At 40.0% G+C, this 14,881-nt stretch overlaps 2 protein-coding genes across 7 annotated transcripts in view; both read right to left on the reverse strand.

The window, feature by feature from the left end:
• LOC113936639 (orphan sodium- and chloride-dependent neurotransmitter transporter NTT5-like) overlaps window positions 1-14,881 on the reverse strand; it is a 117,445-nt gene that overhangs the window by 14,288 nt on the left and 88,276 nt on the right. For 2 of the 6 annotated variants that reach the window (XM_027620112.2, XM_027620111.2), the window contains exon 1: window positions 5,763-6,337. The exons of 2 other annotated variants lie outside the window; for them this stretch is intronic. The gene's annotated coding sequence lies outside the window, so the exon portion shown is untranslated. Of the gene's footprint in view, window positions 1-5,762; window positions 6,338-14,881 lie in introns of those variants that run through there. 2 more of the 6 variants (XM_027620105.2, XM_027620104.2) reach the window with 2 other exon arrangements.
• On the reverse strand, window positions 10,695-11,737 carry LOC113936640 (protein SGT1 homolog). The gene has a single exon (XM_035725336.1). It carries the CDS (start codon window positions 11,681-11,683, stop codon window positions 10,733-10,735), a length of 951 nt encoding a protein of 316 aa, XP_035581229.1. The 5' UTR covers window positions 11,684-11,737; the 3' UTR covers window positions 10,695-10,732.

The following is a 14,881-nucleotide window of genomic DNA, read 5'->3' on the forward strand; positions in this document are numbered from 1 at the left end:
ATTAGAAAATAATAGCAAAATAAACCCAAAAAGGAAGAAGGCAGGGAATAATAAAGTTAAGAGGAGAAATTAATAAGATGGAGGACAACATAGAATAGAAAAGATCAACAAAATCAAAGGTTGGTTCTTTCTTTTTTTAAGATTTAATTTATTTGAGAGAGAGAGAAAGTGTGCGTATGAGCAGGGGGAGGGGCAGAGGGAGAGGCAGAGAATCTCAAGGAGACTCCATGCTGAGTACAAAGCCCTATGTGGGGCTCGATCCCATGACCCTGAGATCATGACTTGAGCTAAAACCAAGAGTCAAATGCTTAACTGACTGAGCCACCCAGGCGCCCCAAAGGTTGATTCTTTAAAGAGACAAATGAATTTGATAAAAATCTCTATTAAGACTTGCCAAGAGGGCGCCTGGGTGGCTCAGTTGGTTAAGTGACTGCCTTCGGCTCAGGTCATGATCCTGGAGTCGCTGGATCGAGTCTAGCATCGGGATCTCAGCTCGGCGGGGAGTCTGCTTCTCCCTCTGACCCTCCCCCCTCTCACGTGCTCTCTCTCTCTCATTCTCTCTCTCTCAAATAAATAAATAAAATCTTAAAAAAAAAAAGACTTGCCAAAAACTAAAGAGAGAAAGCACAAACAACCAGTGTTGGAATAAAAAAGCAGCATCATTATAAATCCTGTAGTTATTGAAAATATAATCAAACACTACAATAAAGAATTTTATGCCAGTACGTTTTTGGAAAAATAATATTTAATAACTTATGCAAGAAGAAATAGAAACTCTGAATTCTATAAATTTAATTTTTTATTTTTAAAATATTTAATTATTTAAGTAATCTCTCTGCCCAACTTGGGGCTCGAACTCACTACCCCGAGATCAAGAGTTGCATCTCCCCCAACTGAGCCAGCCAGGCGCCCCTGTTCTAGAAAATTTTTTTAAAAGATTTTATTTAGGGCGCCTGGGTGGCTCAGATGGTTAAGCGTCTGCCTTCGGCTCAGGTCATGATCCCAGGGTCCTGGGATTGAGGCCCACATGGGGCTCCCGGCTCAGCGGGGAGCCTGCTTCTCCCTCCCCCTCTGCCTCTCCCCCCTGCTCATGCTCTCTCTCTCTCTGTATCTCTGTGTCTCAAATGAATAAATAAAATCCTTAAAAAAGATTTTATTTATGCATTTGACAGAGAGAGACACAGCGGAGAGGGAACACAGCAGAGGGAGTGCGAGAGGGAGAAGCAGGCTTCCCGCTGAGCAGGGAGCCTGATGCGGAGGGGATCATGACCTGAGCTGAAGGTAGACACTTAATGACTGAGCCACCCAGTGTCCCTAGAAGTTTTTAATAAATTACTTCTGTAATTAGTTAGTTTGCTCCAAAGAAAATTTCAGGACTGATCTTGCATAAAATCTTCCAGGATAGAAAAAGTGGCGAGACAGGCATAACCTTAGTACCAAAATCTGGCAAGGGAATAATGAAAAAGAAAATCACGTATCAGTGTCAATCATGAATACTGATGCAAACGTCTCAAACAAAATACTGGCAAATCAAATCCATCATTGTATAAAAGCAATATTACATCACAACTGTGTTGAGTTTATCCCAGTAATACAGGGGGGTTTAGAAGTAAAAATCAACCAGTGATAACATAAATAGGATAAAAATAATGTAATCATCTCGATATTTGTGGAAATATTTTATAAAACCCAATAACCATTTATTAAAAAAAAAACACCAAACCAACTTGAGGAAACTAGGACTAGAAAGGAACATCCTTAATTTCATAGAGGTTATTTATTAAGAAAAAAAAAAAGCTTACAGCACACACTGTAGTTAAGGATAAAATGTTAAAGGCTTTTCCTTGGAGTTTGTGAATAAGGATGCCCACTCCTGTCCCTTCTAGTCAAATTGGATTTAAAGTTTAGGTTGATTGATAGCATTCATGGTTCCAAGTCTTCAGTTTTTCCTATACCCACCCCCTTTGCAATGTGATTCTGCAGTTTCTCTCACTAATGAGGCCATCATCAACTTTCCCACCCCTTGAATCGGGGTGGTTGTGCCTATTCAGAGCCTAGCCTGCAAAAGGCTTTTCTTGTTGCTGCTTGCTTTCTTACACTCTCGCTATCCCCATGAGGATACATGTAGGCTAATTTGCTGGAAAACGAGACATGTAAATCCGAGCTGAGCTGAATCACTCTAGTGGTCCCAGCATAGGCTGGCTTAGATCAGTCAACAGCCAGTCAACTCCCTTACATATTAGCTGAGCCCAGCCTAATGACTCATGACGTATAATAATAAATTCCTGTTGTTTTAAATCACTGGATTTTGAGGTGGTTTGTTACGCAGCATTTTGGTGGCAACAGAAAATTGGTACAAGGTCCTAGCAAATGCAGTATGATTTTTTCAAGTGTAAAGTTTGGAAAAGAAGAAATAACAATGTCATTATTTACAGATACAAGTGTGTATGTAAAAAATAAAACAGAATCTCTAAATACATTTTTAGGACTAAAAGTGAGTTTACCAAGGTGGCTGGTACCAGGGTTAATGGAATAGGATTAACAGCATTTCTAGATACTAGCAAAAAACAAATAGGTAATGAAAAAAAATTTAATGTTAACATTTATAATAACATTAAGATATTTCAAGTGCTTAGGAATAGATCTAACAAAAGAAAGATGAGACTTCTATGCTAAAACTATAAAGGATTATTAAGAGAAGTAAAAGTGTTTTGTTTTGTTTTAAGAGAAGTAAAAGTTTTAAATAAATGGAGAGATATTTCATGTCAACCTAGAGTATTGTGAAAATGACACTGTTAAATAATTAGGATGGGCAACTGTATTTTCATACGGAAAAAATGGTATTTGATCATTATCTTACATTGTACAAGAATTAATTCATGAGATTTAAGAAAGAAAGGCATATTCACAAAGCTTCTAAAGAGGTTAATATGAGGGAGTATCTTCGTGATCTGCAGGTTAAGAAAGATTTCAGAAACAGGACTTAGAAAACACTAACCATAAAGGAAACAACAGGTAAACATTAGAATTCAGAACATCTGTTCATCAAGAGGCCGCATTTAAACTGTCAAAAGCCACAGAGTAGAAAAAATTTGACACACATATAGCTGATAGAGGCTTTTTTAAAATCCAGAATCTATAAAAAGCTCCTACAAATTAATAAGAAAAATAAAAATAACCCAGTAGAAAAATCCTCAGGAAATGTAAAGAAGCCTTTCACCAAAGTGGTTCTCCAACTGGCCAGTAAACACATGAAAGGGTTCAAGCTATTTAAACAGAAGAGAAACCACATTGAAGGGCCACTCCGTGCTAGTCAGACTGGCTAGAACGAAAAGGCCAAGAACACCAAACATTGACAAGAATGAGGAGCCATGGGGAATAGTATACAGTACTGGTGAGGCTGGAAACTGACAAAGTTATTTTGAGAGATGGGCTGGCCATTTTCTGTTAAGACTGAAGGTATACCTATCCCATGAACAGCAACTTCACTCCCAGGTATAATTGCAACAAAACTGTGTGTGCATGTGCAACAAAGCACACATACAGGAATATCCTGTACAGCACTATTTACAACAAACCCAAAAGGAAACAGGCCAGAAGTCCAAGAGACACACACACACACGTATGTAGTGATATAACCAGTACAAAAGAATACTACACAGCAAAGGAAAAAAAAAAAAGAGTTATAGCTACACTTAACAACACGGATGAATCCCCAAAACTTAACACTCAGCCAAATGAACTAGATCCTAAAGAATACATATCATAGGATTCTGTTTATATCAAAGTCCAAAAAACAGGCAAAACTGAAGTGTTTAGGTTCACACATGGAGGTGGTAAAACCATAAATAAAAGCAAAAAAGGGATGATATTAAGTGTCAGAGTGGTGATTCCCACTTGAGGGGCAGGAGGGATTGGTGTTTGGGAGAGGTGATATTCTTTTTCTGATTAGGATAGTTGGGATATTTGCTTTATAATAAGTCATTGAGCTGAACATTTCAGTTTTGTATACTTTTGTGAACATGTATAATATTTTATAATAAAAAGGAAAGGTATATAGGTATGCAAGAACATCAACAAAGTCTCCAAAACCCACTTCTAGGTGAAAAGTCACAGAATGTCAAGTGTATGATACCATTTATGTAAAAAAATCCATATAAAGAAAATGACACATTTCTAAGTGTTCATACATATGCATGTAAATGCATAGGGAACTCTTTCCAGGTGCTCTTTCTCACGTAACACCCTCCCTTCTGCCCCTTCCCATCCTCCCTCATTCAGATAACTTCAACTCATCACTCGTGTGTCCTCTCAGATCTAACTTCCTCTGGGAAGCCAAACTTGATCACCTTGGCCACTTCCCTGCTGCGTTGCCCGCTATGTAGTTGGAACTCCCCAGGGGTGTCTTGAGGTTTTAACACACTTTCCACATAAAAATATCCTTTCGTATGTCTTAGTCCAATGCCCCCAGTAACCCCTTCTGGGGATGTCCTGATTAAAATGCTTCCACAAACTGCTGAAATCTGGAAATGTTGCTATTTTGGTATTTGGATCCCATCTCCCAGGCTTTTTCTTTCACTAGAACAGCCTTTCTTTGTCAGGTACCCACTTTCCAATTATGGTTGGGAAATGTGTGGCCCCTCTGCCAGCCCACTGCCTATACTCCAGCCAGAGGGGCAGTTACCCTGCCCTGCAAAGGCCTTTCAGCTCCTGTTGGAGCAGTCCTGGCACCAGCATCAGCTTCTGTACCAAAGCTGCACACAATCCAGCTCAGTTCAACCTGCTGACTCAAAAAGACAGCTCAGGGTTGACGCTATTTGTAAGGTAAGCCATTTGGCCTCTTTTTAGGTTTTGAGGTTTTGGTTGCAAACCTAGGTGCAAAATGTACACAATCTTAAAAGATACCATGATTTTAAATGTTCGCTCTTCTAAGTCTGTCTGTCTGTCTTTCTTTCTTTCTTTCTTTCTTTCTCTCTCTCTCTCTTTCTTTCTTTCTTTCCTTCCTTCCTTTCTTTTCTTTCTTCCTTCCTTTTCTTCCTTCCTTCCTTCCTTCCTTTTTTTCTTTCTTTCTTTCTTCCCTCCTTTCTTTCTTCTTTTTGCTGGGACTCCCTTTAGGTTTTGGAAGGAGGCACAGCCAATTTTATAAATTGGGTGTTATCATAGTGTATGTATATATGAATATTTTACACACGTGTATTTCTTACAAACTGGATATTACTAATATATATTATGTACTAGATAATGTTAAATACAGTATATAATATATATATTTATACTCTATGAACATATGTGTTTGTATTACTTACAAATTGCAGATAATATTGGAGATTATATATATATCTCCACTATATCAAGAGTGATTTCCTATGTGATATTCTTTAAAAATATGATCTTTTCTCCCTCTGACCCTCTTCCCTCTCATTCTCTCTCTCTCAAATAAATAAAATCTTTTAAAAAATAAATAAATAAAATAAAAATATGATCTTTAATGGGTTCTTAATATCCCAGCATCATTGTATAAACCTGACCAAGTCTATCATTTGTTCAAATCTTCCTGAGGGGACTCAGCCCTGTTTAGGTTTCGCACCAGGGCCCTTCCTCAAGGGCAGCTCCTTCCTGCTCCTCCCAAGTCCTACCCTACCTGCAGCTGCAGTCACCTGCTTGTCACCCTATCAAGGCTTTGTACCTGCAACTCACTCTACTGCCAATGCTCCTTCTATCTTCACCTCCCCCAGAGGTGTCAGCCCAGGTACAGTACTTGCCTGGGATTGTCTCTGTCACCAGTCCAGCCCCACCTGGATATGTGCACTCAGTCTTTCTTGGCTTCCAGGCTCCCTGCTCTTTACTCTCCGCTGGGCTATCAGAGAATCAAAGGAGCGACAACCTGTTTGAAGACCAGCTAAGAAACTCTTTGATCCAGATGGGAGAGTCCCAGGAGTCCACCTCTGGAGCCAGTCAGTGAAGGATGCGCCTACAGCATCCCAACCCCACAGACTCAGCCCAGGTGACCCTGCTGGGGAAAGTTGGTGTCTCCAGGGCGGGCCAATCCGAGACCTAAGTAAGGAGAGAGAGAATGGGGGAGGAGAGGGGAGGTGGGATGGGGAGCGAGGAAGGGGCAAGATGTGCCACCAGACTTTGGCTTACCAGCTGGCGTTTACTACCCTGCCCCTCGGTGTCAGGGGTCCAACCCGCCCCTCCCAGACTCAGGGTATCCTGGATTCCTAAATTCCTGGAAAGAAAGGGAGCTGGGAGGGGAGGCTCGGTGGTCTAGGTCCAAAGGTGGAGGGGGGTGGCTGGGCGTAACAGACGCCTGGCTTCCCGAGAGGTCAGGAGCTAGGAGCTGGGACCACTGCACTCCCCGCCCCCGCTTTACCCGCCACTGACGCGCGAGTCTGGAGAAGACAGGTGGCTTCTGCGGGCGTGGCGGGGGGCTGGGGGTGGCCTGGGCGCGCGACGAAGGTCCGAGGGAACCACCACTATTGGGGCCAGAGGCGATTTTTAATATTTCGCTGCAGCCGGAAGGCGATTTAGGCAATGCTCACACCTGAGCCCAGCCCCTAGGCGTGCGCACACTGATCCATTTGTCTGGGCTCCGGACCCACAGCCCATAGACCACTGCTGGCGTCTTGGCCCCATCTTCTGCAGAGTGCCGACTGCTCCGAGGTTCCCAAACTCAGAAACCCGACCATCTTCGTACTTAAGTGTGAAGCCCGCACCTTTCAATTCTCCCCACCCCACCCCAATCCCTTATTCCTTGGAGCATCTTCTCTCCAAGTTTATTCTTCTGGGATCTTTGGGAAGATCCCGGGATACCTGCCGGATCTGGTGGGCCCAATGAGGTCACCGGTTGCCAAGCAGATTTAGTCTGGCTGGTAGACTTCATGGTTAACACATTTTGTGGACTGAGGGAAGGGGAGAACCTAGCTAGATAGGAACCCAGGGGGCGTGTTTCAGAGTTCATGCTCTTAGTCACTGTGCTATTCAACATATAGATTCAACACAGTGTAAAGCTTCAATATCTAAAACAGGGTGGTTCTGGAGCAGATTTGCAGGTAAATTAATGGCATAGAATACGAAGTCTAGAGGACCTGGCTACTGATGGAAGTCAGGATGTGAGATGAAGTGGGATTTCAAATTGGTGGGCAAGACATGAATTATTCAGTGATTGGGTTGAAACAGTTGGCACCTGGGAAAGGTTATGCTCCTTACATCATAATATATTTCAGATGGGTCAAGGGTCACGATGTAAAAAATGAAAACATAATTCAGTATGAATAAAGATGGGTGAACATTTCTATAATCTTGGCACAGGTAAGGGCTTTCAAAGAATAGCATAAAAACAAGAATCCATAAAGGAAAGGTTTGATAAGTTCAACTATATAAAAACAAAATCTCTGTGGGGCAAAATAATAAGAAAGTAAAATAAGTTAAAAGGCATCAAATTCATAGAAAAGTCATTTATAACAAAGAGCTTAATTTCCCTAATATGCCAAGAATTTTTTAAATTACACAAAAGGATCAACAAACCAATAGACAAATGGGCATACAAAATGAAGAGTTCAGAAGTAAACTACAGACTATCTTATGATTCAGAAACCCACCTCTGGGGATATATCCAAGGGAATGAAATCACTACCTCAAAGAGATTCCTATGGTCATTGCAGCATTATTTGTAATAGCCAAGATATGGAAGCAACCTAAGTGTCCATCTATGGATGAATGAATAAAGAAAATGTTATATGTAGAATAATGGGATATTATTCAGGCAAGAGAAAGAAGGAAATCCTGCCATTTGTGACAACATAGATAGACTCTGAGGACATTATGCTAAGTGAAATAAGTCAGAGAAAGATAAATACTGTATGATCTCACATGTGGAATCTAAAAAAGTTGATCTTATAGAAACAGAGTAGAATGGTGGTTACCAGGTGCTAGGGAGTAGAGGAAATAGTGAGATGTTGGTAAAAGGGTACAAACATGGCAACTACAACATACTGTATTACATACTTGAAAGTTGCTAAGAGAATAGATCTTAAATGTTCTCACCACATAAGAAAAGGTAATTATGTGAGGTGATGAAAAGTGTTAACTCTATTGTGGTAATCATTTTGCAATAGATATGTAGATCTAATCATTGCATTATACACCTCAAACTTACACAATGTTATATGCCAATTATACCTCAATAAAACTGAAGAAATAAAGAACTGGCATATGAATAACAGTGGACCCTAAAGTAAAGAGAATAGACGGATAAGAGGCAATAAGTAAACTAATACTAGAAGTTAATGTCTTCCATTTAAAAAAAAAAATCCATTTTTACAAATTTAAAGGTTTCACCAGGTTTCAGGCAGTTTTGATGAGAAAAAATATATATGTATCTGGGCATATCCTGGTGAAATCTGTAAACTCCAGAAATGAAGAGAAAAATCTTACAGGCATGTAGACAGAGAAAAACAAGTTACAAAGGAAAACGGATCAGATTAGCATTGGATTTCTCAGCATTATCAGCAGAAGGCAGAAGAGTATGAGATGACATCTACAGAGATAATAAAAGAAATTGCAACCCAAGAATCCTTTATCCAGCCAAGATACCATGAGCTCTCAGTGGGTGGGTGGGGGGGAATCTGTTTTTTAACAAGCTCTCCAGATGATTCTTAGGCATACTAAAGTTTGAGAAACATTGGCTTAAATCACAGAAAAAGATAGAGAGATCCTTATTTTACTTTATGAAGTAAAGCATCACTTTAATACTAAAATCTAGAAAAAGATAGTAGGGGGAAAATCATCTACAACAACTAGATGAACAAACTAAATAAATATTAGCAAACAGAATCCAGCAATTTATCAAAAGGATAATACATTATGACTAAGGATTGATTTCACAGGACTGGTTCAATATCAAAAAATCTATCAACAAGATGAAAATGCACTTGGCAAAATTCAGCAGCTCTATGAATATACTAAAAAATATTGAATTGTAAGCTTCAAGTAGGTGGCATTGTGCAAAAAGAAAATAGGTGAACTCTATGGTGTATGGATTATATCTCAATAAAGCTTTTGTAAAAGAAAACTTTAGGATTCTGAACAAAAGGAAGCTTGGCAGGCAAGGTAAAAGGCTGACAGAATTAATGACTGGATTTTGGGTACTCTATGGAGAGAGGGCAGACAAGGGAGAGTGGAGCTTCCAACTCCTAGTTCACTTTACTGCTGAGAGGTGGAAGCCGGGAGGAGAACCAGTGGGCGGGGCCTAAAAGGAGGGAAGCCCAATGAATATCAAGTGGAACCATACCCTTAAAGAGAGCAGCAATTTTTAATTCCTCCGTAATTAACCTCCTCTTATCAGCAAGAGTGAGGAAATCCAGAGAAAATGACCCCTTGTAGAACAGTTTTTTTTTTTAAAGATTTTTTATTTATTTATTCATGAAAGACAGAGAGAGAGGCAGATGGAGAAGCAGGCTCCCAAGGAGCAGGGAGCCTGACCTGGGACTCGATCCCAGGACCCTGGGATCATGACCTGAGCCGAAGGCAGACGTTTAACCATCTGAGCCACCCAGGCACCCACAACAGTTCTTTTCTGATGAACCACCCCACACTTCAAATTTCACACCCCCCCCACTCCACAACCCTCTCAAGGGAAACCCACTCAGAATTATTAGGCAATCAGAAATCCCAGATCTCCAGGCAGTAGCTATCACTTCTTTATGTTGATTCAAAATTTTCAAGGCTGAAAGTTGTTCATTCAATTCTCTTACTTTTTGGAATCTCTGCTGCATTTGTAAAAACCAGATTTTTGTTGAGACTCAGGTTTTGACTTTGTTGATCCTGTTTTTGGGGGGAGGGGATGTTGTTGCTGAAAACTGGGAACCAAGATTCTTTTTTCTATATCAGTATTTCTTTCTTTCTTTTTTTTTTTTAAGATTTTATTTATTTATTCATGAGAGACAGAGAGAGAGAGAGGGAGAGGGAGAAGCAGGCTCCCAAGGAGCAGGGAGCCCGATGCGGGACTTGATCCCAGGACCCTGGGATCATGACCTGAGCCGAAGGCAGCCGCTTAACTATCTGAGCCACCCAGGCGCCCATATATCAGTATTTCTGTATCAGTAATTTTTGCTGCTTATTTTCTTCCTTTTACTTTAGATTTATTGTTCTTTTTCTACCTTCTTTAATTGGATGTTTTAGCTAATCAATTTTCAGCCTTCTTTTCTAATAACTTAAAATTTACCAATTTACTGCATCTGCTCCTCCCACCAAGGCTCACACAATGCAGATTTCTCCTAAATGGAAAATAGGTTTGGAGGCAGGACAGGCCAAATATGGGCGCGTGCGCGCACACACCCCCCCCACACCAATTTAGCTCCCTTCCAACATTTTGATATGCAGTTCTTATTGCTTACTTTTATGTAGTTTCTAATTTTTATTATGCTGTAGTCCTTGACCCATGAATTTTTTTTTAAAGACTTTGCTGTTTTTTTAAGATTTTATTTATTTGAGAAAGAGAGAGAGTACGAGCAGGGGGAGGGGCAGAAGGAGAAGCAGAATCCTCCTTGAGCAGGGAGCCCTGGGATCATGACCCCAGCCGGGGGCAGATGCTTAACCAACTGAGTCACCCAGGCACCCTGACCCATGATTTTTTTTTTTTTGCAATACAGTGATAGCAAATTAATTTATTTAGTACTTTTTCCATTCCATATCATCAGGAGGATTGATTTCAACTTTCCTTTTACCTACATCAGACCAGTTGGTACTCAAAACTACCATCAGACTCCATAAATGATTTGTTCATAGCACGTTTCACTTCATCAGAACCATCTGAATAGATCTGCTGAAATAATTTGTTTAAAGCTGCATCTCCCTCCAACTTCTCATTTTTTTCTTCTTCTTTGATTTCACCAACCAATTTATCCCAATTTCTTGTATAATGAGATGATGATGGATATAAGTTCTTTACATCTGCTATGAACTGTTTCGGTTTAGGCACATCTCCTTGCCCCTCTAGCTTTTCCCATCTCACAGCCTCTGTCTTTTTCATTTTAATTTCAATCTTTGTTGAAAGTACTTTAAATGTGCTCTGTTCTGGGATTATAGGATGAAGAAGTCTCAGCTGCAAATTATAATCCTCTCCAGAAGGAAGTTTCACCAAAGCAGACAACTCTTTTTCTGAAAATTCCACATTTACATTATTCTTCTGAACATTCTTGATCATAAGTGTAATGATTACTTGAGATTCTGTATGATACCAGTCATACTTGATTTTTGACTGATGAGTCCTCTGGGATGCACACACCTCAGATTGTGATCCATTCTGGGCCTCTTGACACCTTTTAATCCAGACAGTGAAATCAGGATCCGTACTATCTAATTTCTGTCCTCCTATAAAAGTTTCTAAAGCAGCGGCATAGTTTTTTTCATGGTATTCACATATCCCTTTTCTCAGCATAGCAGTGGAATTATTTGGATTGCGTTCAAGAGATTTCTTTGCATCAGCAACACCATCACAGTAATTCCCAAGAAGAATGTGACAATAAGCTCTTTGACAATAATATTGAGCATCATCTGGTTTCTGTTCCAAAGCCTTAGTCAGCTCCTCTAACGCCGCCTGGGGGTCCTCCTCGATCAGAGCATCTGAGAAGCTCCGGAAAAACTTCTGGACTGTTGCAGGTCCTGCTGCAGCTGCCGCCATCCCTCAAAATCGCTGTTGCTGTTAGAGCTGCTACCTCCGAGGTTATGAGCTATGCCGCCCCATAATTTTTTAAAATGCGATTTTAAAAATGTCTAATTATATGACTTTCTTTTGTTGTGTTTTCATTGTTCATATCTGACTTAATAACACTGTAGTCATAGAACATGGTCTGTATGATAATTTGAAATTTGTTGAGGCTTGTGCTATGAGTTACTATGTGATCAATCTTATATTCTGTGTGCTTCAGAAGATATGTGTTCTCTACTGAATACAGGGTTCAACACATGTTCATTATGTCAAACATGTTAACTGTGTTCAAATGTATATACTTACTGTTTTTCTGCTAAAATTGTGTTAATTTTCCACAAAAATGTTGAATTTATCAATTTCTCCTTATAATTCATTAGTTTTATACATTTGAAGCTATATTAGGTCCATGCAATTTGTAATCTTTGTACCCTTCTCATAAATATAATCTTTTAACTTCTTTATCTCAAAAAATATTTTATTGCCGGGCGCCTGGGTGGCTCAGTCGTTGGGCGTCTGCCTTCGGCTCAGGTCGTGATCCCAGAGTCCTGGGATCGAGTCCCACATCGGGCTCCCTCCTTGGCAGGAGGCCTGCTTCTCCCTCTCCCACTCCCACTGCTTGCGTTCCTACTCTTGCTGTCTCTGTCAAATAAATAAATAAAATCTTAAAAAAAAATTTTATTGGCATAATGTTTTTGTCTTTTGGTTAGTATTTGGCAGGTATAGCTTCCTCCTCCCTTTTACTCTAAATCTTCCTGTGTCCTAATGTTATAGATATGCCTCGCATAAATGGCAGAGAGCTGGATTTAAAACAGTTCAATCTTCAATATTTGTCTTTTAATTAGGATATTTAGTCCATTTGTAAATAATTGTAATTACTAGTGTATGTGGATTTATAATATTTTATCTTCTTGTCCAACTTTCTTTACATTAATCTTTTATATTTTGTTTTGCATTCTTGTGGGTTGATTTTTCTTTGATTTTTTTCCTCTGCTGATCTGTGAATGCGACAGAAACCACTAGTGCTTTCTTTTTTTTTTTTTAAGATTTTATTTATTTGACAGAGAGAGACACAGTGAGAGAGGGAACACAAGCAGGGGGAGTGGGAGAAGGAGAAGCAGGCCTCCCACTGAGCAGGGAGCCCAATGCCAGGCTGGATCCCAGGACCCAGGGATCATGACCTGAGCTGAAGGCATGCACTTAACGAATGAGTCACCCAGGCGCCCCCCACTAGTGCTTTCTAATAACTGTGTTCTCTGTTCTTCCGGCCTTTTTGTTCTGGCCAGTGGAATGTGGACAGAAGTCATATATTCCACATTCAGATCTGGCCTATAAAACGCATTCTCTTTCTCTATCCACCAGATCGCTGGCAAAAACTCCAGAATCTAGAGAAGGGAAGAGCACCAAGATGAAAGAAGTCCTGGTTCTTTAATGACTGGATGTAGAACACTCTCACCCTTATTCCAGCCTATATTGTACTATATTCTGATGTAAGCAGGAAATAAAATCTTATTGTACGAAGTCACTGAGACTTTGTATTGAAACTGTCAGAGAAGCTATCATTATTTACCTTAACTAATACATAAATTATAGATTGTTTCTTTTTTAGTAGTTACTCTTGAAATTTTAACATGAATCCTTATCAAAGTCTAAAGATCAATATTATATTTGTCATCCTGCTGAGAGGAATACCCTATCTCTAGCTAGGTACGATTCTTTCCAGTATTTTTGTTCATCACTTTTTTTAACCTTACAAATTAACCACTGTTATTACTGCTTTATGAAGTGAGTATGTGTTCACATTTACCCACATTATCATTAGTTTCTTGGCTTGACATTTCTTCTGTCTCAGGTCTCAGATCTTCCTTCTCAGATCATTTTCCTTTTCCTTGAAGCACATACCTTACCAAAGATTTGTGAGTGGAAAATTGTTTTGTTCACCTGAAAATAACTGTATTTTGCTTTGTTCTCAAGGAATAGTTTTTGCTGGATTTATAATTCTTTTTTTTTTAAGATTTTATTTATATATTTGATAGAGAGAGAGACAGCAAGAGAGGGAACACAAGCAGGGGGAGTGGGAGGGGGAGAAGCAGGCTTCCCTCTGAGCAGGGAGCCCGATGTGGGACTCAATCCCAGGACCCTGGGACCATGACCTGAGCCGAAGACAGTCGCTTAATGACTGAGCCACCCAGGTGCCCCTGGATTTATAATTCTAAACTGACAGTTATTTTCTCACTTCTTGGCAGATACTTTCCCACTACCTGGCTTCTCTTGCCATTGAAAAGAAACCAGCTATGAAATAGTTATTCCTTTGTAAGTAATGTCTTTTCTGCCAGGTTGCTCTTTAGATCTATTTTTAGTGTGCTCTAGTTTCCTTTTATTTATCCTTCTTTGGATTTGTTGTGCTCCCTTGGTGCAAGGATTTCTATCTTTCCTTGATTTTGGAAAGTGTTCAGCATTTTTCTCTTTGCAAATTGCCTCTTCCCTATTCTTCCAATGATCACTTTCTGGAGCCCCTATTACACGTATGTTAGACTTTCTCCTACTACCCTCCATGTCTCATAATCTCATATATTAAACATTTAAAAATTTTTAATTCAACCATAATTAACATACAGTGTTATATTAGTTTCAGGTGTACAATATAATGATTCAAAAATTCTATACAGGGCGCCTGAGTGGCTCAGTTGGTTAAACGACTGCCTTCGGCTCAGGTTATGATCCTGGAGTCCTGGGATCAAGTCCCACATCAGGCTCCCCCTTCTCTCTGGGGAGCCTGCTTCTCCCTCTGCCTCTGCCTGCCACTCCCTCTGCTTGTGCTCACTCTCTCTCTGTGTGTCAAATAAATAAAATCTTTAAAAAATAAAAATAAAAAAAGAAAGAAATTAAAAAAAATTCCATACAATGCTCATCAAGATAAGTGTAATACTGGGGCCCCTGGGTGGTGCAGTCGGTTAAGCATCCGACTCTTGGTTTCTGCTCGGGTCATGATTTCAGGGTTATGGGATCAAGCCCTGAGTTGGGCTCCATGCTCAGTGCAGAGTCTGCTTGAGATTCTTGATCTCTGCCTCTCTTCCAGCTTGTGTTCTCACTCTCCCAAATAAATAAAATAAACTCTTAAAAAAAAGATAAGTGTACTCTTGATCCCCTTTATTTCACCCATCACCCCCC

This window comes from Zalophus californianus, chromosome 17 (genome assembly GCF_009762305.2).
Source record: "Zalophus californianus isolate mZalCal1 chromosome 17, mZalCal1.pri.v2, whole genome shotgun sequence".
Taxonomy (NCBI): domain Eukaryota; kingdom Metazoa; phylum Chordata; class Mammalia; order Carnivora; family Otariidae; genus Zalophus; species Zalophus californianus.